At 46.3% G+C, this 24,809-nt stretch overlaps 1 protein-coding gene across 4 annotated transcripts in view; it reads left to right on the top strand.

Moving 5' to 3' along the window:
• The window catches only part of Atp2b4 (ATPase plasma membrane Ca2+ transporting 4), a 93,602-nt gene that overhangs the window by 43,515 nt on the left and 25,278 nt on the right, over window positions 1–24,809 (top strand). For all 4 annotated transcript variants that reach the window (XM_047521710.1, XM_047521707.1, XM_047521708.1 and 1 more), the window contains exons 2-11: window positions 2,189–2,849; window positions 14,821–15,018; window positions 15,698–15,955; window positions 16,514–16,639; window positions 17,085–17,210; window positions 18,265–18,300; window positions 19,881–20,042; window positions 22,495–22,709; window positions 23,049–23,291; window positions 23,884–24,125. In XM_047521710.1, coding sequence (XP_047377666.1) covers window positions 2,657–2,849; window positions 14,821–15,018; window positions 15,698–15,955; window positions 16,514–16,639; window positions 17,085–17,210; window positions 18,265–18,300; window positions 19,881–20,042; window positions 22,495–22,709; window positions 23,049–23,291; window positions 23,884–24,125 — 1,799 coding nt within the window. In that variant the 5' untranslated portion in view covers window positions 2,189–2,656. The remainder of the gene's footprint in view (window positions 1–2,188; window positions 2,850–14,820; window positions 15,019–15,697; window positions 15,956–16,513; window positions 16,640–17,084; window positions 17,211–18,264; window positions 18,301–19,880; window positions 20,043–22,494; window positions 22,710–23,048; window positions 23,292–23,883; window positions 24,126–24,809) is intronic.

The following is a 24,809-nucleotide window of genomic DNA, read 5'->3' as shown; positions in this document are numbered from 1 at the left end:
TTGGAGGAGAAGCTAAAAGGAAGAGAAAACCCTGTGGTACAACCACCATCCCTTATTGGCAGAGGCTATATTCCCAGATAGCCAGTGGAGACCTGAAACTACAGAGAGTGCAGGACCCTCTATCTACCATACATATCTATTCATAAGTTATAAGTTAGACACACTAAGAAATGAACAATAATAAAATAGGACAATTATCACAACATACTGTATTAAAGGTATGTGAATGTGGCCTCTCCCCACCCAGCCTCTCTCCAAGCGCCTTATTGTACTGTATGCGCCCTTCTTTCCACAGGGCTGTGGATCAGGAGGGAGTGCGGTATGCCTGGACCAGGTTGAATAAAGGGTAGTTGTCCCTCAGGTCCTTTTGAGACCTCGTTCCCCAGGATTCCCTGATGACATTTAAAAAGAAAAGAGATAGGATATGAAAACAAACAGACAATCATTTGCTTAACTCTTTGTAAGACATAGCAGTCTTAAAATCTAGGATAGAAATCCAGGCGCCGTGGCCTACGCCTGTAATCCCAGCAGCTCGGGAGACTGGGGCAGGAGGACCAAGAGTTCGAAGCCAGCCTCAGCAAAAGTGAGGCACTAAGCAACTCAGTGAGACCCTGTCTCTAAATAAAATACAAAAAAGGGCTGGGGATGTGGCTCTGGTTAAGTGCCCCTGAGTTCAATACCCGGTACCAAAAAAAAAAAAAAAAAATCTATGATACGAGGGACTACAGAGGCACCTTGCTGGGCGGGAGTAACAACCTTGATCCCAGAGGAATCTGTGGGGAACAGCATTGGTCGGAATCAGCAGGGGCTTTGGCCACGTGATTTTGAAGAAAGTAATTTATAAAAGAATCAAATCCTTATGGGATGGTTCTTAAGCTTCTTTCAACTGGTAGAAGTGAGGACGTCATCTGTTTATTAGATAGGCTGAGGTTCAGAATTCTTCTCCACCTCCTGGCAACTCCCTCAAGTCGGTGGGGACTACTGAATCAGGAACAGGCCCCACATATTCTGGTGCTGCGCTCAGGAAGAGACCCTCCATGATAGAATGGCTGATGTGAGGCCAAAACCCACTCATGATACACAGCCAGCCCCTGCCTGAAGCTGAGCACAGGGCTCAGGATCAAACTTCTTCCTGCTTTCGGCCCTCAATATCCTCACTTACGCGTAGCTTCTCCCCACACCTTAATTAGTCAGCTGTGTGCGAGGTTAACGCTTGTCTTCCTGGTGGGGAAATGCCGCTTTCCTCTGATATATTTACTGTGCAGACTTGAGGCCCTCTGGTGCTCAGTCACATGCAGGTGAACTTGTCCCTCCTGATGACCTTGCTGGGGCCCCATGCTCTAGCAGAGCTGATAGCTGCCTTATCCCTCCCACACTGGAGAAACTCTAACATTCACAGCCTTCAAACTCACTATCTTTCCTTCTCAGAGGTCCTTCTGTCCCCTTTAGAAAAAAAGAAAATTCCCACCCTATATCAAAAACTGCCAGTATTACTCTGTCCTTCCCCACAAAAGCCTCTTGGAAGAGAGATGGGGCTTAGCCCCAAGAACCACACTTGATACCTGACTTATTAACAACTGCCACCAGCTGCCTTATTTCCATATAGCTGAAGATTGAGTATTGAAAGTTTCCTCAAAGGATTTGGGCATCTTCTATCAAGTCATCTTCCTGGTTTGTAAATGTGCACTGGGAGTGAGGAAGGGCATGAGGAATGGCAGACAGCAGATTGGCAAGCCACCCTCCAGACCACTTAGCCCTGATCTCCTTTTTCTGACTTCTTCTCACCTCTTAAAGCCCTTTTGTCTGGCCTTAACAGACTAAAGGATCCTGCAGTGGGTCCCTCAACAGGGAAAACATTAGAGTTGTTAGAGGTCATAACCTTTTATTTCCAAGTCTTTAAAGCTGTGGGGCTTGTTGTATGACTTGGTTTAGGAGACTGAGACCTGAAGACTGGGGTGTATCTGAAATAACTTCTCTACATTGCAGTTTTCAGGCTGCTGGACCCTTCCAGGGAATAGGGCCTCCCCTGAGTCAGTTCCATCAGTTCGGGCCTTACCTATCAGTTCAGCCCGGACATCAACTGTCATCTGCACCCTTGTGCTAGAGTGGGTACAGTCTGCCCTTGAAGATGCTGGATCCTCATGGCTGTTCTAATTGTTTCTTTTTGTCTATCTTGACTCTATTCCAGAAATCCAGCTGTCATCGGTATCCAGGGAGCCCTCATCTTCCTCCTCCTGCTGCCACTCTACCATCGAAGTTGCTGGTTGTTGCTAAGGTTGCCTCCATGGTAACATGTACATCCTGTTTACACCTTCATCTGGGCAAGTCAGTCTAAACTAGGAACCTACTTACTCTGGACAACAGCTTGCATCACCACCCAGGGGACACCCATCATCGTGACACAAGGTCCGCCTTCTACTCAGTTCCCCCATCCTCTTCCTCCTCTCACTGCCAGGCTTCATACAGAAGAAAGTATCTAGGTTTGGGTTTGCTACCCTGAAGCTTACTGCACAAGATATAGTCAATATATATTCTAACTGGGCCCCCAGAGAAGCAAGAAGCAGGAAGAAGTGGGGACAAGAAGGCAGGAGGTACTGATCTGTTGAAGGGAAACTACTCATCTTCTCTGGTTGAGGGACTGGTAACCGCAAGCAAAATGACAAACCTATTAGAACATTCCTTGCCGGCCAACTCAATAGCCGAAAGTCATGAAGGGGACTTTGGCTGCACATTAATGGAACTGAGGAAGCTCATGGAGCTGCGTTCAACTGATGGACTGAACGAGATCAATCTCCACTATGGAGGTGTACAGAATCTCTGCAATAGACTGAAAACCTCCCCTGTGGAAGGTAAAGGCCACTTCAGGGGCGGTGGAATTGGAGAAAGGTAGCTAATGTCTCACAATATTGTTTTCCAGCTTCTAGGGAAGGTACATTTCTGGAGACCCCACAGGTATATTTTTGTCTGGTGGGAAAAGTGTGGCATTTGACGCTCTAAAAGGAGGTGAGGCCATGAAGAGCCATTATTTTTTTCCCAAAAAAATGATATTTAGGGACTGTGGCATTCTCTGAAAATCATTCTCTCCTTATTTTTCAGTATTGATATACAGAAAGGAGGATGTTTATCTTATAAATGTTTATGGTGTAAATGCTTTTTTCAGCAAATAATCATCTAGTCCCTTATTCTGTATCAGTCTCTGATTACAAAAGAGTTCCAAGATAATGCTTCCTTACACTGATTTTAAAGTGTAATGGAGAGAGGGCACCAAAAAGTTAATAGTCCATCTACACATTTGAGCACTTTGTTATACACAGAAATGGGATGGCAAATTATAAGGTATCCATATCTTTGAATCAATCACCCACTGTTTTCTGTTAGGGAATTATAAATGATTTTTTTCCAACCCTGCCTGATATACTATTAATATAGTTTTTCTTCATTCTTAGAAAAGAATGAAAAAAATATAGCTTCATGCATGCCTAGCTCAGCCCAAATGCCCAGTGCACCATGGTGTTATGAAATTTTGTCTCATCAAAATGTAGAGAACAAAAGGGAACTTGCTTTCTCACTTTGGCAAGATTGCAGCATCTTTGTAGCAAATTGTTTGTTGGTCCTATGTATCAGGCAATCCATGATTGAGGAGCCCGAGATGGAGCAAAGATTCTAACCTTAAGAGGCCTTCAGCCTCTTGTCTCCTATTTCTGAGCTCTCCTCAGAGGTTACACTATATTTCTTGTGAATTCCAAGAATAGGTTTTGTCTCCCAACCAACTCTATATTGTAAGTTAGTTGTTTGGAGTGTAGACTTAAGTGTGTGTGTGTGTGCTCAGTACTGGAATGGACCCCAGGGCCTCCTTGTGCATGCTAAGCAGGTACTGTACCACTGAGCTACACCCCCAGCATGAGTCTAGACTTTGTGATAAAGGAAAGGGAGAGATTTTTACATAGATATGTGCACATTGCCAAATCTCTTGTTTTCTTTGCAACCTAAGAGGGCTTCCCTACATGTTCTCTTTACTTTTTGAATTCAGTTTCCTATCTCATAAACTTTGAGTTGAAATATTAGTTCTACTATTTACTAGATGCATAGCACAGAACAGTTTACTCAGCTTCCCTGAGTCTGTTTCTTCTTTGAAAATAATATTGATAATAACTAGCCCATAGAGTTAGCCCATAGATTATATAAGTATGTGTATGTCCAAATTTATAGCAGGTGTTCAATAAATTCATTGTCTCAGATTAGAGCCATGTGTTTGGAGATATTTGCCAGAATATGAGTACCTTTGAAGTATAATTATCATATCTGATGAGCTTACTACACGTGTAATTGCAACTACTTTCTATTTTCTCCACTCACTTTAGGATCATAAAAAGACACCTGGTGAAGGTGGCTTTTGTGTGGCTCTGTCTCTGCCTTTTTGCTGGTATCTAATGACTACCCTTTGGGCACTGTCTGGCTCTTGTCAGCTGAATTTCTTTATTTGGTAACTTTTCCAGCAGTATTAACCTTAATGAAAGTCTGTACCTAATTATGTTCTCACTGAGATTAGGCAGTGTTTTACAAACACCCATCAGAATTTAAGCAGGATCTTTCTTTTTCCCTTCTTAGGCTGTTCTGGTCAGTTGTTTCTTTTACAAAATGGAACTCAGGGTCCAAATAAGCTGTAACCTGGGGAGCTCCTAAAAGCAGGATCCAGACTCTTCTCCAATTTTCCACTTTTCCAAATCCTTTCCTATAGCTGCAACTATTTACTGTCAGATTCCCAGAGGCCTATCCCAAAGGCCAACACATGCCATACTTTTCTCGCAGCGTTGGATATCAAATGTTATAAACATGGTTAATGCGCTTGGATTCCTCACCAGTTCCAGTTTCAGTCCTATAGCTAAAAGCCACCCCTTCTGGTGGTAGGTAGGTGGTAGGTGTCTCTCTTGCTGTAGACTCTGGTGATGCCAACATCTCAGGACTTCTGCCTCTGACACAGTTGACCACTGCCTTGCTTCTGTTTCCTGTAAGATTTACCATAGGGTTTATTCTGCAGCTAAGAAGGCAGGCTACTGGGAACAACCTTTCTGTTAGTCATTTTTAGCCCCTAATTTCAACAATGAACTCCTGGGGTGGGAAACAAAGCGATAGGAACAGGAGACACAGAACTGCTAAGGCACAAGAGCATCTACCCAGGCAAGAGTGATGCGGAGCTATTTAGTTGTGCAGCCAGAGAAAAGAGTGTCAGTATCTGTGTAACCCCTTGATCTAATGCTGTTAAAAGCCAGCTTATCCACAGAAGACCACAATCAGGTGCCTGACAGCCTAGCATAATTTTGTCACCTGTGGGAGACCCCTGTAGACTAGTAATAGGAATAAAGATATTTACCTGTGCTTAAATTCTGGTTGGAAACCAAGACGAAGTAAGATTGGGGTGATTGGAACCCGGTGCTGTGATGAATGCCTGTGGTTCCAGCTACTCAGGATGCAGGGGCAGGAAGATCTTGCCAGCCTGGGCAATGTATAGTAAGACCCCCATCTCACCAAAAAAAAAAAAAAAAAAAAAAAAATGGGAGGCTGGGCATGGTGGCACATACCTCTAATCTCAGCATCTTGGGAGGCTGAGGCAGGAGGATTGCAAGTTCAAGCCCAGCCCCAGCAATTTATCAAGACCCTGTCTCAAAATAAAAAATAGAAAGGGCTGGGGGATTGGATCAGTGGTTGAGTGTCCCTGTGTTCAATCCCTGATACCAAGAAAAAAAAAAAAGATGGATATTGGTTCATAGAGTATGGCTCTTTTATTTTCTATGGAATGATTGCTTGTTTAATATAGTTTGAGTGTTGTTTTTTTGTTTTTGTTTTTTTTTTTAACTATAACTACTAAGGGGCTCTATAAAACTTGGGATTTATAACATTTCTGATACTAACATGGTTTTATTAGCCTGAATTCACACAATTCTAAAGGCAGATGGGACTTAATTTTAATATTCTCTCCTGGCTTAAGGTCTTACTGCCAGGTAGTAGGTGATGGAATAGTTCACATTCTCTAGCTCACATTCTATTAACGGTCCGCCCTCTCATGCTAAAGCAGCAACACAAAGACCCTCAAAAGCATGCAAAATGTTAAATTTTGTTTTGCATTTTAATGGCTGGTAAAGTGTGCAGTGGTAACTGGAAGCTCTTGTTAATACTGTGTTCCTTGAGTATGCATGGGCTAGTTGGAGAAGGAGTTGTCCAGAGGCCTAGAGTTGAGTAGACTCAGGAAGACATGGAGGTACTCAGCCATCTCAGCCTTCAACAGCAACCAGAAGCCAGGCTGAAAGTGTGAGCAGAAAGGGGAAATTTTAGGGAAACAAGAAGAGGTGGAAGAGAATTGAAAGAGGACATATTCCTAAATCTAAGTGACTAAAGATTTCAGTCCTTTGGGGGATCTAACCCAGGGGCACTTTGCCACTGAGCTACATCTCCAGGCCTTTTTTATTTTTTTATTTTGAAACAGGGTCTCACTAAGTTGTGGAGGATCTTGCTAGGTTGCTGAGGCTAACCTCAAACTTTTGACCCTCCTGTCTCAGCCTCCTCAGTCACTGGGATTACAGGTGTGTGCCACTGTGCCCAGCTAAGAGTTCAGTCTTCATGGAGATGTATGAACAAAAACTAAGATGTAGGCCTAGGCTTCAACTCCTGAGTAGGCTACATTGTCTTGGGTTTATCAGGAGGAAATATCTGAGCATTTTGCACCAACAGAATCCTGTTAGTTTGTTTGCTTCTTTCCTGAATCCAAATCTTCATCCCCTTCCTGTTATTGCCTCTTCATCTTTCCCCACCCCTTTGCCACCCAGCCTCTCCAATCCCCAAATATCTGAGCAGTTCAGTTGACTCAGGTCAGAAGATCGCCGCTTTTCATCCATGTGGTCCCAAGGGACATATTCTTTCTTCCCCATAGAAATTTACCAGGTTGGTCCTCACCTGTGCTACCTCATTTAGGAGGAAGAATGATAATTTCTGTAGAGGAACGAGGCCAGCAGTTATGGGGAGGGTCTGAGCCTAGAACAGAAAGAGCAGAGGAGGGAAGTAGTAGATTGTTAGTTGGGGGCTTCTTTCCGAAGGCTAAAGACAATTTCTGTTGAATTTGGATGTAGAAGAATATTGGTAGGGGGCTGGGATGTGGCTCAGTGGCAAAGCACTTGCCTCATATCCACAAAGCCCTGGGTTTGATCCCCAGTTCCAAAAAATATATATGTAAGAAAAAAAAAGAATATTGTTAGGACTTTCTGTTTCTCATTCCCTTCATTCCTTTCTGTTGTCTCTTCTTCTCTGCAGTGTGGTATGACAGTGAGATAATAGTCCTCTGATCCCCTCAACAACATACAAGTATTTAATCCCCAGTCAGTGCTAGGGGCACAGTGGGGAACGTGACAAGTTCCCAAGAGCTTAGAGAAGTTGCATGCAAATGAAAGCAATTCTAGAAATACTGGCATAGTGCTATGTTGGGGAAGCATAGGGCATTATGGGAACACGCAGCACAGAAACCTACGCCGAAGGGACTGCTTGGAGAGGAAGGGGGCTTTAGATGCTGAAGGAAAAACTCCTGTGTCATCTCAGGGTTGCCTAGGGAAAATCCAGTGTGGCCACGCTCTGTGGTAATGGTACCGATTCCTGAATGTTCCTGGCTCATGATGCAAGCGTCTTTGCCTTTCATAATTACTGAGTATCTGCTGGGATTCTTTGGGGAGTAAATGGCATAAGAGGAAAGACTCTGTTTTAAGACAGCCCAAATTAGGACTTTTGTACATTAACTTCAGGACCTTTTTTTTTTTTTTTTGCGGTGCTGGGGATCGAACCCAGGGCCTTGTGCTTGCAAGGCAAGCACTCTACCGACTGAGCTATCTCCCCAGCCCTGTACATTAACTTCAGGTTTTAGATTAACATCTCCTGCCACTTTAAGATCTCTGGGACTTTACTGTGTTCCTGATGCTATGCCTTTTGAGGGCAATGACATGTTTTACCAAGAGTTGTCTAGGCTGCCACTAGCTGGGACATGTTGGGCCTGGGCTCTTCTTCAGCATGGAAGGCTGAAATTTTTTTCCTTCCTTTCTTCCCCTTTCTTCCTTCCTCCCTTTCATTCTCTTTTCTTTTTTTGGTGGCACTAGGTGTGGAATGTAGAGCCTCCTGCGTGTTAGGCAAGTGCCCCACCACTGAACTACATCCCCACCCCTGAAGTTTCTATCAGTGTTGTCAGTTAAGAGGGAAAAAATAATCAAACCTATACCGCAATAAACATTCACCTATAATACTTCCGTATTACTAGTAGTATTTGTGATACTGATCTTATTTATTTATAATAAATTTTTAAAAGTTCTAATATTTTCCCCACACTCAATAGATGCATGTGTGCTCCCCACCCAGAGACCACTGCTCTAGAGACCATTAGTGTTGGGAGAGGTGAGGGCCAAGTTAGTGAATGTAGAAGGAAGAGACGGGAGAGGAAGACTGGGACTATCTTCTTTGGTTTTCCTCCCTCTTTTTAAAGCTCATCACTGTGAAACTGGAAGCATAGCTGCTGTCCACCGTCACGCTCTCTGCCTGATAGCCATCTCCTTGAACTCTTACCCTGCTTGTCCTAAAGATGCCAAACTTCTTGATGACAACTCACCTGGGCATGACTGTAGAGATGGCATTCTGTGGACCACTCTGCCCATTAAGCTTTGGGCGCATATGTTAGCACTAGTTTTAAGATGTGAGAAAGAGGGCTGGGGAGATAGCTCAGTCGGTAGAGTGCTTGCCTCTCAAGCACAAGGCCCTGAGTTTGATCCCCAGCACCGCAAAAAAAAAAGGAAAAAAAAAAAAATGTGAGAAAGACTCGCCATAAGAGTATCTTGGAGGGAGGGGAAGGAGTGCAGGTGAGCAGGATTCCAACAGCTAGGAGGGGCCATCTCCACTGCGATATTAAGTGGTAGAGGCGAGGCCAATAACTTCGTCAGGAAATTCTCAGTACTTGATAGAGGAGTCAGAAAGGTTTTTATTTTTTATTTTTATATTTATCTTTATTTTCCATTTTGAGATAGGATTTTTGCTAAGTTACCTAGACTGGCCTTGAACTTGCAATACTCTTGCCTCAGGCTCCTGAGCTAGCTGGGATTAAGACATGTGTCACCTCACTCAAAAAGGTTTTTGTAAGACTTGGGGGAGGCGACATTACCAGCCAGATGGTAGATGAATAGGGAAGACAGAAGAGTGAAAGTGCCCTCCTCTGTCCCTCCTCCCCCACAGGGAATTCCCTAGTGCACCCTGGGAATTCCCTGTCCCATTTGAGTTACATGCCTAGGACTGAATGAGGCCAGGACAGTTGTGGGCCCTTTCTTCCCAGCCTAACCCTGAGCTCCATGAATTCTCCTCTACCCAGCCCCTTGCCAGAGCCAGGCTTCTGGCTTAGCTGGCATAATGCTACCAGGTGGGGCAGCCACGTCTTGACGGGGAGAATGTGGCCAAGTCTTCTGCCCTGCCCCCGCCGGGCCTGCAAACTTTGATGCTACATCCATTGGCAGCTTAGCAGCCGCTCCTACAAATATTTTTGAGTTTGGCTTGATTTGATTTCATTTTTATTTATTTATCTATTTTGCAGTACTGGGGATCAAACCCAGGGCCTACCCATGTCAGGCAAGCACCTGACTACTGAGCTACATCCCAGCCCTGGTCTGACTTTTCTTTTTCTTTTGTTTAAACTTTCTTGTTGCCTTGAACCCTCCCTGGGTGGGAGGAAGATGGCAGTCCCTCTTTGGCTGAGGCAGATATCACGTCTACTCTTAAAAATGGCCTTTCACTCTTTTTATTTAGCTCCAAGGTGTGAGCACTGGGCATGTGACACTGGATGGAAGGAAGCACATGCATGCGGTGCAGAAGGTGATAGCAGAGAGCTGGGGACAGCGCTCAGGGAGCTCTCTCTTCCCTGTGCCAGAGCTGGAGTTTTTTAAAAAGGCCTGGGGCAGGGGCAGATGAAGGGAGGCTTCCCTGAGGCAGTGGCCCACCTCAGGCAGGCCCGGCTTTGTGGAGCAGGATGAGGAAAGGAGGGAGCACTGTGGTCTAGCCCATCGTCAGTCCTCTGCTGTGACCTTGATGCCACGCTGTATCCGAGGGGCTGAGTTCAGCAGATAGAGAGTGCATGGCCTGGCGTGTTGAGTGGCGATGCTGCAGCAGGGAAGGTGCGCCACAACCCCCAGAGGAGTGGCGCTTGGTTTTCAGCAGGAGCTGACGCCATCCTGCAGGCCCTGTGATCTCTAGCCCCCCTTCCCCTTGGTCCAGGGTTTTAAGGTAGGACTTGAAAGGTTCCCCTCCCACCGTGCTGGGGATAGAACCCAGAGCCTCACACATACTAGGCAAGCTGCCTACTAATGAGCTACATCCCCAGCCCTTGAAAAGTATGCTGATATCTGTTCCAAAAGAGGGCTGCCTGCAAACCAGCCACTTCTTTGTACTATCTGTGTGGGAGCGGCTTCTGCTGCCTCCTTTGGCAAGGTATCATCACTCAGGCAGCTGGGAAGTCCCTCATGAAGTCTGACCTAGCCCCACCCTTTCTGGAGCTGAGCTGGTTCTGATAAAGGGTACTGTGCCCCCAACGTCCTTGGTGTCAGAGGGAAGTTGACCAGAGCCCTTACCTGGTCTAGGCTCTGCAGATCCTCCCAGACCCTGGGCCCTGCACAGGCTCACAGCAGAGGCATACGTTCCACTGCTGCTGGCTCATCCTGCCCAGCTCGCCAGGGGCCTCACAACTCCCAGCCTGGGGTGGGGGTGATGACTTCACTGCCTAACATTCTCTTTGCCTCTCCCAGCTCATGTGCGCAGTCTGGTTCTTAGAGCCAAAAGCACTCCCGGATTGGGTGGGGCTTTCTCTCTTATGTTCTTAGGGACAAAGTTTCCTCTCATTTTCCTGATGAATTTCTCGGGGAAACCCTTTCCTGTGTTTCCAGCATCCACTCCCTGCCAAGTCTTCCTTCCCCTTTCCAGCAGCCTGTGTGAATATTTGAGAAGCCACTGCAGAGATCAGGGCCCAAAACATTTTTCTGGGCTGGACAAGTATTTGTGCAAAATTACAACTGCTGAGATCAGGGCCTGAAAGTCTCTCTGGGGCTGAAAGAACTGGAATGGAAAGCCCAAAATTGGGGATTGGCTGAGCTCCTGGCCCCACATGGCTTTCCCGTGCAGCGCCACATGTCAGAGAGGATTCCCAAGGCTACTACTGCTCACAGCCCCAGCCTGCCCTGCCCTGCTGCAGGGCGTGCTGGGAACTAGGACAGCCGCTTGACTTCTTAAAGTAGCTATTGTAGGCAATCTCGGCGACTTAAAAGTGGAACAGAGAAATGAGTGGAAAACGGCAAAAAAGAAGCAAATATGTGACTTTGAGGGTGTCCAGGCAAGAGCAGGCCTGACCTTGTATGGTTTCCATAATATGTCCTTCTTCATTGCCTAGATCCAAAAAAGGCCCCAAGGAGCCTTTTTGGAGCACAGAGTGTACAGGTTGGACTCATATGGACCTGATATCATCACCCTGATGACAGGAAATAGAAGACTAACCATCCCAGTTGTAGACCACAGGAGCAGCACCAGCTTGCTCAGAGGTGTAGAAGAAAGCAGCGCGTGGGCTTGCCCCAGTGTAGGAAGTAAGGTGGCCTGTTTGCTAGGACCAAAGAGAATCCCCTGGAGGCAGAAACTTCAGTGCTAAAATGTGGCAAGCCCCAGTGAAGTGGGATAAGTTGGGGACACAGATGCCTCCACACCCCACCCTTCTGGATACAGCCTAACATCCAGTTGCCTCCCGTGGGGGACATAGACTGCCACTGAGTCGTTCAAGGAGTCCTTTAACCTCTCCAGGCTTTAGTTTACTTATATATAAAATGGGGTTCATAGTAGCTGCCTCCTGGGGACTGTGATGTTTTCATGGAAAGACACAGATGTGCCTGGGGAAGCTTCCAGCAGAGTAATCATTTAAATGTTAGCAATCTTATTCATTACTCACTCATTCAGTTCATTCAACAAATTTGTATGTGTACATAGTGCCAGGCGCTGCTATGGGCCAGAGGATCGAAAGCAAAACTCCTACCCTGTGGAGGGGGACAGATAAACAACCAATGCACAAATCATGCCATGTCAGGTGAGAAGACCTGTGGCGGGAAACGCTGGAGCAGGGTCAGGAGGGTTGAGAGTGCTGCGGTAGAGAAGTTGCCATTCTAAATACAGCCAGCTAGGTCAGCGTCACCTGAGGGGACAGCAGTCCAGGGACCTGCAGGAGGTGAAGGAGTGAGACCTAGCCCAGGAAGAGGGAGTAACCACGTAGAAGCCTAAAGTCCAAGCCCGTCTGGTACATTCAGAGAACAGAAGGAAGGCTGACTGGGCCGAGCTAGAATTTGGTGAACGTGGGGAAGAGAGGGGAGAGAATATGGTGACTCATAAGGGACATCAGAGGCCATCGTAGAGGCCATTGCTCTGCAAAAGCCAGAGGATTTTGAGCAGATGAGTGGCATGTACTGCCTTGGGTCTTAAAAAGCACTAGAAGACAGCTGCAGTATCTCAGGCAAGAGATGCTGGTGGTGAGACCAGCGTGATGGCGGTGGAAAATGGGAAGGGATTGGGCTTTGGATATATTTTGAAGGCAGAGCTGTTAGGATGTCCGGACCAAATGGGTATAGCAGATGAGAGGCAGAGAGGGTGGGAGTCAGAGATGATCGTAAGCTATTAGTGTGAGAGCTGAGAGGGTGAACACTCTGAGAAGGGGGGTGGCTATTGGCATGCCCCTTATGATATTTAATATCTGATGTCCTGGTTTACCCTCATAATGGTCTATTAACCCTTGTTCAAGGAGGAAAGGGCTTCTCCTCCCCCTGCATTATGAACACTGTTTCTTGGAGGAATATCCCAGGTAAATTAATAAATTATCAGAACTCCTATTTGACCCTCTAGCATAGTAATCCCAAGTTGACACAACCCTGCTGTCTCTGGTTCTTGGGGAGAAAGGACCACCAAGGTCCTGCCCCCTGGCCTCTCTGCCCCTAGCTGCCTGGACATCCACATGGCCCTTCCAGAAGGCACCTTCTACAGGCCCTTACTTTCCTTTCCTACTGGGAACCTGATTTCTCAGGGTGGAAGAGGTAGGAGCATCTGGCAAACAGTTCAACTTGCTTGTAGTGCTTTGGTCAAACCCTGCTCCCCTGTGGAGCTCAGGTGTGCCCCTCAGCTGGAGGCCGGATGAGGTGCTTGGGCACTGGGCAGCAGGAGGCCCTGGATCATAGCTTGGGACACCAGGTCCCTAGGCAGCAGCCTGTTCTCTTTCCTAACACTAGCAAGGGCAAGTGGCTTCACTGCCAGCAGGCCCCTGCTCCCCAGCCCAGACACTTGGGTATCTTAAAAGCAACTGTGGATGGCTTTTGTTTTGTTTTGTTTTGTTTTGTTTGTTTGTTTGTTTGTTTGCAGTACTGGGGAATCGAATCTCCCCAGCCCATGCGGGGCTTTGTTCTGGATGGGAAGTGGAGGTATCTCAGAACCTGCAAGCAATGCTCCCTGTGTACCTGCTTTTCCATTTTCAAAATCTTTTCCAGTCTTCCTGTTGACTGAGCATGAAGACATCCTCTGGCTTTGCTTCCTCTGTTTTGTTTGCAGCTCCTTCCAGCAAAGTATCCCCTTCCCTTGGGTCCCCGCAGCTGTTTTTTCAAGACAAAGGTTGCCCCACCCTGCCTGTGGGGATCGCATCAAACCACAGCCAACAACTCCAGTGCCAAAGCCAGGACTAATCTGCTGCAGTGTAAACAACTCAGTGAATGCCAACTGGCGTTAACCACCACATTGGGATTCCACCCTGGCCTTAAAGAGTAACTTTTTTGGGGTCTAGTAGAGGGGCCTAAATTCTTAGGAAGGCACAGAAAATAACTGCCTGCCTCTTTTCTCTAGAATGTACGCCAAGGGTATGCGTGGCGTGTGCAGTGTCATGTGGTTACGTGTGTTGTGTGTCTGCAGTATGTATTTTTGTATCTGTCGTGTGATGTGTGTGCACATAGGGGTATTAGCATGCATGCGCATTAGTGCAGAGGATGCTAGGAATCAAGAACAATGTAGGATCTGAAAACTTTGTGGCCTTGCCTTTCTTGCTCTTTTTCTATTCAACCTGAATATCAGTAGTACTTCTCTTAGTACCTACTAAGTACTTAGTTCTTAGTAAAATAATATTACCTCTTAGGTGTGTGTGTGTGTGTGTGTGTGTGTAGAGAGAGAGAGAGAGAGCAGGGGTATGCATGCTTAAAGGGTATGACTGTAAGTTACAGTCTCAAAACCTCTGCTCTGACAATCTGCGATCCCTTGGAATCAGGACCTGTGGGTGGGCTCTGCCTCCATCTTGAGGTGACCTTAAGGAGGTAGCTTGTTTGTTCTTTCTGGTCTTTGCTGTGAGCCAGTGGGTGGAATCTGATGCTATTCAAATCATCATCAGTATTTCCACGTCAATAATGAGAAAAAGTGCTGTGTGCATCACAAGGAACATGTTAAGGTTTATGTTCTTAGAGCAAGAGCCTGCAGCATGCTCCGGGAAGAGGAAGTGAACTTCTACCTCTGCGTTAGCTTACTCTGGTTGCTAAGAGAAGTGAGCAGCACCTGTCCTGCCACCAACTTGTCACACTTTGCCCATTTTTAAACTAAAAGTTCCATACCGCCCAGTCCTGGGCAAGTCCGGATGGTTGGTCACCCTAGCTGGTCTTATATTTGGGCAGATCGCGAAGTGAGGAGTCCTTTTTTAAAAGAGGGTTCTTAACAGCCTTATTACCATTCTTTTGTTCTCATTCTTCATCCTCTCCTTTTCAGGTCTCTCTGGGAACCCTGCAGATCTGGAGAAACGCAGACTTGTGTTTGGACAGAATTTCATCCCCCCAAAAAAACCCAAGACCTTCTTAGAATTAGTGTGGGAAGCCCTTCAAGATGTCACACTCATCATCCTGGAGATTGCAGCCATCATCTCCCTGGTCTTGTCCTTTTATCGCCCCCCTGGTGGAAAAAATGAATGTGAGTGTCTAAATGGCTCAGCATGTCTCGGATTGGGTTCTTTCCACTACCCCCCAACCACTCAGCTGACGAGTTACGGCATCAACCCCCGACCCCCATCATCCAGCGGGCTCTCCAGAGGGAAAGAGCTAGCAGCCAAAAGCTATTCCTTTAACCCGTTCTTACTCCAAGGTTTCCCATCAAACCCTTATTCAGAATGCCATGGATCCACTACCCTTACCCAACCAACAAAGCCCTGCTTCTCCAAGTGTGCCCACCTGCTTTCTGGCATCAGGACACCACTGGGAACCCTAAGTTCTTAACATGTGACTTGCATTGACATATTTTGTTCTGTTTAGTTGTATGCTTCTTTTGGATTAACACAAATAGATATGGTGGTGATGAGGTGACACTCAATCCTGCTAACTTCTGATTTCCTCAGAGGATAGCTCTTCTATCTGGGTTTTTTTTTTTTTTTTTTTTTTTTTTTTTTTTTGTGGTGCTGGGGATTGAATCTGGGGCCTCAGGTATACTTGGCAAGCGCTCTGCCACTGCACCACATCCCCAGCCCCAGTGGGTTTTATTTTTTATCATTCTCTTTTTCTAACTGTCCATTTTGTGGAGGCCATGGAAGTGTTACCCTCATTTCTTAACGTCAGCCAAAGCTCTCCATGACTGTTTCTTTCCCTTCCCTGGCTAGTGTGTGGTGAATCTGCAAGCAACCCAGATGATGAAGGGGAGGCAGAAGCTGGCTGGATCGAGGGGGCAGCCATCCTGTTCTCAGTGATCATCGTGGTGTTAGTGACAGCGTTTAATGATTGGAGCAAGGAGAAACAGTTCCGAGGGCTACAGAGCCGCATTGAACAGGAGCAAAAATTCTCCATCATTCGGAATGGCCAGCTCATCCAGCTCCCTGTGGCCGAGATTGTGGTGGGTGACATCGCCCAGATCAAATACGGTGAGAGTGCCATGTTTCCCAGACCCGTGTCACCCCCACCCCAGTGTTTGAGGTGTAGGTCCTTTGGCAAGAGGGAGCTGGGAACTGGTAAAGACCCTAAAAGGTAAGCTCCCAAATTGTGTTAATGTCTAGGTTAGAATTTAAGGACGTTGTGGAAAGGAATTTCAAAGAAAGCAATGGAAAAAATTCTCCCAAAAGACTATCAGACATGTACCCTATGTGCCTTAGCATTAAAAGTATATAGTTTGACTTTATAATACCTGGAAGGGAAAAGGAATCTTGTCCAAAGCTGTACAGAGCTGAAGTTATCTTTCTTTGATTTTTTATGGTGCTGGGGACAGAACCAGGACCTTGTGTGTGCTCGGCACACACTCTTCCTGAGTCACAGCCCTACCCTAGAGTTGTCTTTTAGAAGCTCTCCAGGTCCTGCCTGGACATAACCCTGTAAGTGGGGTCTGTGGGAGCAACTGTGAGATGGAACGGAGGAGTCGGAGGTCCATACCCTCTGCCAGCTCTTACCTACTCTCCTTCGCTGTCCCTTTCCCCTTGGTGCACCAGGTGATCTGCTGCCTGCAGACGGAATCTTGATCCAGGGAAATGATCTGAAGATTGATGAGAGCTCTCTGACAGGGGAATCAGACCATGTCAAGAAGTTATTGGATAAAGACCCCATGTTGCTCTCAGGTATAGTCTTCTGCCTCCCCCAGGAGAGCCAGGCCATGGGTTCCAGACCATGCTCTCTCTTCTAGCTCTGTCCCTTCTGCTTTCCTTGGGTTCAGTTGGGGCAGTAGCATATTGGTGGGTTGCATACAGGATAGCAGGCAACCTGAAAGAGACTTTCTGTGAAACAGATGCTGGGGTAGTCTTGGAGGGGCTCTTCTGGTTGGGAGGCGGGAATGAAGAGAGGGCTAACTCTAAGACAGATCCACTTTCCTCCTTACCCTCACTTCGCTTGGTCTGTTCTAATGTGCCTAGGTCTTCGCTTTTTCGTACTATCTGCTGAATGTATCCTTATCCATGGGGGGTGGAGGATGCTTTTTTATTTTTATTTTTTAAGTTTCTGTTTCACACCAAATCATAACTAGGAATAAAAAGCAATACGCCTTCCCATCTTCTCCTTTCCATATAGGGACCCATGTGATGGAAGGTTCCGGCAGAATGGTAGTGACTGCTGTGGGGATCAACTCCCAGACAGGCATCATTTTTAGCCTCTTAGGGGCGAATGAAGACGAGGAGGAAGAGAAGAAGAAGAAAGGTAAGGGCACTCGGGCATTCTCGGAGAGATTCTCTTCTTATCCCCGTGAGTGAGTTAGAAGCAAGGGCTCATATCTGGATGAAAAGCCTGGTTGGGAGAACCCAACGGAATGAAGAGGACAGCTATTCCAAACTCCATGCCGAGACGAAAGCGTAAACCGTGGCTCTCAGGGAGCTCTGAGGAAGCCAGGCCCTAGCTCTAGGCTCCTGAGTCAGGCTGCTTTGGGGCCTTGATTCCTGTGTCTTCGGGGGATTGTAAAGGGTTAAGCTAGCAGGTGAGACCACCCAGCGTCCTCCATGTACTCCTCCTCCCCTACTTTCTTCCTCAAAGAAGGGGAAGCTGGAAGCTGCCAAGAGGAAATAAATGAATTCCTGCTGAAACTACAGGCTCTTGGTGGAGGAGACCCAGCTAGAAGAGTGGACAGAAAGGCGAAGCTAGTCCAGTCTTTGCCATTCACTTACTCCTTCCTAAGTAGGGACAACAGGAGAAAGAGGAAACGATACTAAAACAAAACCTAGACCTTTCCCTGAGTGTGCCTTCGTCCCTTGGGGAAGAGAAGGATTCTGCCACGTAGCAGGAGGATCATCTTGGGTGTTTAGTGGAGGGCAATTCAGGAGCAGGAAGCAACCCATTCTCTGGGAATTAGACTATTCATTTCCACAGCCGTCTGCAGCGAATAAGGAGGAAGGTCCTACTGACACGAAGACACCTTGTAGGGTCTTTGTTCCCTCCTCTCACTCCCTAACCCCCACCCCATTTTTCCAAGAGATGTGACTCCAGTCCGAGCAGATTCCCTCGCAGCAGCAGCCATGCTCCACGAGAAAGCAGCCCAGGTGTGAACACAAGTATTCTGCTCATATTCCAGGGATTCGTTAGGCCTCTGGGAAGAAAGAGCAGAGACATGAGCTTCCTTTATGTTTGTTTCCCTTCCCTGCAACCCACCTCCTTCACTGCGGCCCTTCTGGACTCAGAGCAGGACAGAGAAATTGGATATCTGATCTCTTAATTGCCACTTTGGGTCTCCACCCCTCTTTTTTCTTTCTTGTTTAAACAGGTAAAAAACAAGGAGTCCCTGAAAATCGCAACAAAGGTAACCTCTCCACCCGTTCATTTACCATCTCTATCTGTCCTTGCTCAAATCAGACTTTTCCAGGCCATCTGCCTTCTCCCCTTTCCTCTTCATCATCTGTTATCTGCTGCTGTGGCCCAGATGCTGAGGAAGGTGCAGAGATGGGGTGGGCTGGAAGCCCCAGTTCCAATCTAAGATGGAACAGCAGCACCCTCTGCTGTTGGCTCACGGAACCTCATGTCAGGGTTTCTCTTGGCTGTGGGATTGAGCTGTTCTTCCCAGGGTGTTGAACTCTGCTTCATTGCCCTCGGCCAGCCAAATTTAAATGCCAACAGTCACCAATTCCCAGGTTGGAAGATCTGGGGTTCAAATGGTGTGGGGTGTTGAGGTGGGCAGTCCCTGCACCCTCCTCTTCCTGGCTTTCTCATCGATGTCTTCTGGTCTGGAGTCCTTCTCTGCTGGTCTTCTCAGAGGTCCTTAGAGAGAGCTCTTTCTCTCTGCCTCTCTCCTCACCTTTCTTTGTTCTCTCCACAGTCTGTTTTGTTCCTCCTGGTCTGATGTGTGTTTCTCTTTTGGTGACTGTGTTTACATCTCGTCTCTGTCTTATTTGTGAGTCTGACAGCAGAGACTATAGCTCAGGAAAGGCATCCTAAGCCAAAGGCTGAGCTCTGCAGGGCTGAAGCTGGAGGGATGCTGGGAACCAACAAGAACTGCTCTCTTGAGACAGCTCCTAGAGATTTTTTTTTCTTTGCAAACAATATCATAATAGTCTTTATAAATAAAGTCATCATATCATAGAACCAGGGCTAAGCAAAACTAATTCTTTAATTTTAGGTCTCTAACTCTTCTTTTGAAAGCACAATGGATTTATATGTCTATCTTTATCTCTGCTTCCTCTTATTCCAGGGGTCCCGTTACACCAGCTTCTTTCCTCTCCCACAAAAGTCTTAACCCCAGGTTCTACTCTGTACCTCCCTACCTTTTCAGGCAGGAGAGAAGGGGGGTTTTCTTCCCATCCTTCAACTTATATGAGAAGGAACTGGAAAATACCTTGGGTCCTGAGTCTGTTTCTTCCCTGACCAGATAGATAGATAGATAGATAGATAGATAGATAGATAGATAGATAATAGAGTGAGAGAAATGAACCTTTTAACAGAGAAAATTAGAACCTCATGCTGTAGAAACATCTGCCAGTTTCCCCTTCAGCCCCCTTTTGCAGTAAACATTCACTATTTTAAGCACTGAATTCCAGGAAGGATAGTTATTGGTAATAGCATTTAGTGGCATGATTAATTCCCTTGCTGGAATAAAACTGGCTTGGGGCTCTGAGGTGGTGCCAGGAAGCTGCCACTGAAGAGGAAATCCAGGCCCTGAAAGCACCCCCTGTTTCATTTCCAGTTGTTAAGCTACCATTGCAAAGGCCCTATTAGAGCACTGAAGGCAAATACCACATCTGGCATGGGTGGGAGTGGTCAGAATTGACGTCAGGGGCCCAAGGTATATTCCTGGAAGAAAACTGAATGGTTTTCCCGTTTCTACCTGTCTGCCACTCAGCGCTGCCACCCCACCTGTTTACTTGTCTATTTGTGTGTACACCCTAGCAAAGACCCAAGATGGAGTGGCCTTGGAAATCCAGCCACTCAACAGCCAGGATGGGGCCGACAATGAGGAGAAGGAGAAGAAGACAGTCAAGTTGCCCAAGAAGGAGAAGTCGGTGCTGCAGGGCAAGCTGACTCGCTTGGCTGTTCAGATCGGGAAAGCTGGTGAGTCGGGTGGAGCCTGCTGCTTGTGGCTTACCAACACCTCTCTGGCCACTTGGCTCACTCGCCACTTGGATCCCCTTCTTTCTGTACCAACCAGGAGTGGCAGAAGGAAGCTGAAACTTCAGGTGGCTGATGGAGTCCAGCTGTCTTTTCCACAATTTGACCACTGCCTAGGCTTTTTCAGAGAGAAATGTTTTCCTCTGTGTCAGGGTTATCAAGCCCTGAGGTCTCTTTCATCCAAATGAATGGGAAATGCAGAGAACATTACCACAACCAGAAGATTCACTGTAGCTCCAATACCTGACGTGTCTCTGATTGTGGTTTGTAAATCCCTTAAGGATAAAGGAGGCTGCCTCTTGCTAGAGGCAGTTCCAATGCATATTGGTAGCATATGGCCCATCGCAGAGCAGTGAATAAAAAGTAAAGACTGGAAAGAAAAAGAAGATAGTGGTTAGAGAGGCTCTCTCCAGAGCAGGACCACCGAGTGCACTCCTATGCAATGTGCACAACAGTGGCTTCTCCGTCACTCTCCTGGGCACTATATACTACTTTCTTTTAGAGGTAGGGAAGGGGTGGAAGAGGGAGCAAAAGGAAGATTGCTTCTCAATGGAATGTCCCCACGATGTGTTCTGCATAATCTCTGAACCCACCCCTCTGTTTGCCACCATGATAATCAGCACGTGTGATTCACCTGGGTTCACCTGGAGTTCTTGATAACGTGTAGATTGGTTCAGCAGGTCTGCAGTGGGGCCTGAGATTCTGCATTTCCAACAAGTCCCCAAGTAGGACAGCACTGCTGATCCACTGAGCATGCCTTGGGTGGCAAAGATTCCTGCTGCCCACTGCAGCAGCCACTAATCATGTGTGGCTATTTCTATTTAAATTAATTAAAATAGTGAGAAATTCAGTTCCTCCATCACATTAGTCACATTTTAAATGATCAATAGCCCCGTGTGGCCAGTGTTTTACCTTATTAGCACAAATAGAGGACAGATTTAAGCATTGCAGGAACATTTTTAAGCACTCTATGGGAGTGAGTTGGCCCAGCCAATTCATTCTTTCCAGTACCCAGCTCATTTTAAATACCTTGAAATCTCTTGCATATAAACTCTACATGGATGAAATGAATGAAGATGCAGAAGCAAGTTATTGAGCCTGATTCATGGGTTTGAAACACTAACCAGACCTCGTCTGACCCCATTTTTCTCCCCACCCCTGCCTTGTTCTTCTTTGTGGGTATGAGCTACCTGAAAAATTGGCCACTGATTTCCTGTTTTTGTATTTCACATATTGAACCAGGCCAGGACTGGGGTGGGCAAGAGAGGTACCTGATTTTATACCATAGATGAGTGCCTTTCTAATTTTTTACTGCAGGTATCTTGCTTCCTCGGCATGCCCTAATCAAGTGAAGTAGAAATGAATGTGCTTTCATTGCTATCATCACCCTCTAGGGTCACACTGAGGTCCCTGAATCATCAGGCCCTCAGGCAAAGCCAAGGCCAAAACAGAACATGATTTCAAACAGAGTTTTAGTCCTGAACACTGTGCAAAAAACAGGTATAGGAATGCCCAGATATTGATCCTTTCGGCCTTCAGGTAGCTAGTGGTTTTGGAAGGGGTTTTGGGGGTTTTTTGGTTTGCATTTTGTTTTTAACCCTTGAATACATTCTTCCATTTACCTCAATGTGAAATAAGGTGGCTAGCTGTGCTAGTTGACTTGGGTCTTTCTCAATTTGAGCACTCAAAGTCCCATGTCCCAGGAAGTTTTTTGGTCTCGGGCAAACCAGAGTGATTGGGTCACCTTCCCAGTGTGCCATTCTAGAAGCCTTTCGGTGTCTTACTTTTCCCATCTTAAAAAGACAATGATAATAGTAACCCATCTCATGGGGTTATTATAAGGTCGTTGTAAAGGTCTGGCCTGGCCAATAGCAGGTACTACATAAATTTTTGCTATTATTATCATCTTCTGTGTGTGCCATGATAAAAGGGTTGAGAGGCACTTTTCCTAGGGTCAGTCACATAGGTGAGGTGCTCGCATCTCTGTAACCACATTGTGAATTTTCATGGCTAGTAGGGGAGAAATCAAAATCGATAAACTACTAGTGAATGGACAAACACAGTCACTATGTTTGAATTGTGGGATAGAATCATCGAATGCTATTTTGGAAAGTAGGGCAACCCCCTTATTTATGAATGAGGAGTTTGATCTAAGAAGTAGGGCCAGAGAGGTCAATGACTAGTGCAAAACCATGAGTCAAGTTAGCATGATCTGAGAAGAGAACTACAGTCTTTTCCCTCCCACCACAGTGTACAAGCAAAAGAGTGTGCGTAGAAGATTTTAATATGACTTCCTAAAGACTGTGGTTTTAAAAATTAGTAGAAAGGCTACAACTCATGCTAATCTATCACAATGCCCCAAGACTATGTTCATGTGACTTGTTTCCCTGAACAGGCCTGATCATGTCTGCTGTCACAGTCATCATCCTGATTCTGTATTTTGTGATTGATAACTTTGTGATACAGCGAAGACCATGGCTACCTGAGTGTACACCTATCTACATCCAGTACTTTGTCAAGTTCTTCATCATCGGTATCACTGTGCTGGTGGTAGCTGTGCCAGAGGGACTGCCACTGGCTGTCACCATCTCACTGGCCTACTCTGTGAAGGTGAGACTGGAACAATACTGTTTCTCCCTTTGGAACAGACATGGGAGGGGAGGCTACCATGTAGCCTTTAGTGAAAGGACAGGTCATTCTATTCTCTACAAACTTTGGGTAGCCTCACAAAAGCAGAAGTACCTGGCACTGTGGAAGAGTTACGTCAATCAGTTGCATCAGCATTTAAATAAACCAGTAGAATCTCAAGAAAGTCCCCAAAATAGTCTTGCATTTTTGTGTAGAACTGGAAAGTGAAATGTGGAGAGATGTTGGCTAGGACATGACCTTTGACCTACATTCAGGAGAGCCCAGGGGGTTCTCTCAAGTCTTTTCTCTTTTTCTTTGTAGAAAATGATGAAAGATAACAACCTGGTACGGCACTTGGATGCTTGTGAGACAATGGGCAATGCCACAGCCATTTGCTCTGATAAGACGGGCACATTGACTATGAATCGCATGACAGTGGTACAAGCTTATATTGGAGGCACCCATTACCATCAAGTCCCAAGCCCTGATATCTTCCTGCCCAGGGTCCTGGACCTTATTGTCAATGGCATTTCTATCAACAGTGCTTATACCTCCAAGATTCTGGTAAGTTCTCCATTTATCTGGGCATTTGGAATGGATAGTTGGAGAGACACATTAATTTTCTCAGGGACAAAATCCCTTTTGTTTGTTCTGCCTGAATTGCCATCCTTCGTCCCATTTCTCACTCCTGATTGGAAGGGTTGGAGGTGAGACTAGAGAATAATCCATGGAAGTAGATGGAGGTTTAGGTATAAGGACCTGTGGGGAGCTACAGCCATGAAATGCTCTTCAATCACCACGTAACAGCAGTGTCTCTAAGGAGGGACCCAATACTCATAGCAAACTGGGACTTATCAGGAGTAAATTACTTACTTTTCAGAAACAAAGAGAGGGTGTTAGAATAAGACCCATGCAGGGTGAGACACCTGTCCTATCCCTGGAGCAAACTAACAAATTCTTAAAACCTTGATGGTTCTTGGATCAAAGTCACCACCGACCAGTGTCTGCCAACCCTTGCAAAAACAAAAAACAAAAACAAAGCCAGGAGGTATCTGTGAAGTTTTTGTAAGGGAGTCCATACCTTCCTAAGTTCCCTCTCTGGTAAAAGTATCTTAATCATCAGCCCCACGACTATTTTTTTTTTTTTTTTCCTCAGCCTCCAGAGAAGGAGGGAGGCCTGCCACGGCAGGTGGGCAACAAGACCGAGTGTGCTCTGCTGGGCTTTGTCACTGATCTGAAGCAGGATTACCAGGCAGTACGCAATGAGATGCCTGAGGAGAAGCTCTACAAGGTGTACACCTTCAATTCAGTACGCAAGTCCATGAGCACGGTCATCAGGAAACCTGGTGGTGGCTTCCGCATGTTCAGCAAGGGCGCTTCTGAGATCCTCTTGCGCAAGTGAGCACCCTTCACCCCTCTTCCCTTCAAGACCCTCCCCTCAGGAAGGTCTGGGAAACATGCCACACACTGAACGCATCTGAATGAGCGAGCCCTCCAGTCAAGAGGTGATATCTAACTAACATCTGAGCTTTTCCTCAGGCCACACACTGTTTTTAAATACTTTAGGTGACTCCTTTTATTTAATCCTCACGACTCTGTGAGGTGGGTACTAACATTACCTCTAATTTACAGATGAGGAAACAGAGGTACAGGGAAGTTACATAACTTGCTTAAGGAGATGCAGCTGATAGTGGCACAGCCAGGATTCAGATCTGGACAACTTGAACATCGGTTTCCTAATCTGAAAATGATCATACACAGGATGCTACCCATCTTACTGTGGTTAAATGACTCAGTGTACATAAAGTGTCTTGCACATAGCAAATACTAGCAATGTTAGTGGTTCTCTTTCCTTTTCTTTCCCATTCTTAATTCTAATTACAGGGAGGTTGCATAATTAAAAAGTGGCTAGGCTCCCCAAGAATAAAAGTTGACCCAGTTTGGGTAGAGGGCCAATAGGGCTGAATTAACCAGTGCTTCAACTACACCTTCTTTTAATGAACACACTCTTCTTTAGGACCCACCCTATGCATTATTCTAGATCGAAAAAGTCTCTCTGCTTTTAAGAAGTGCAGGTGAACT

This window comes from Sciurus carolinensis, chromosome 12, assembly GCF_902686445.1.
Source record: "Sciurus carolinensis chromosome 12, mSciCar1.2, whole genome shotgun sequence".
NCBI classification, from domain to species: domain Eukaryota; kingdom Metazoa; phylum Chordata; class Mammalia; order Rodentia; family Sciuridae; genus Sciurus; species Sciurus carolinensis.
Note: the sequence above shows the minus strand (reverse complement) of the source record. Positions and strands in the feature narration are given on the sequence as shown.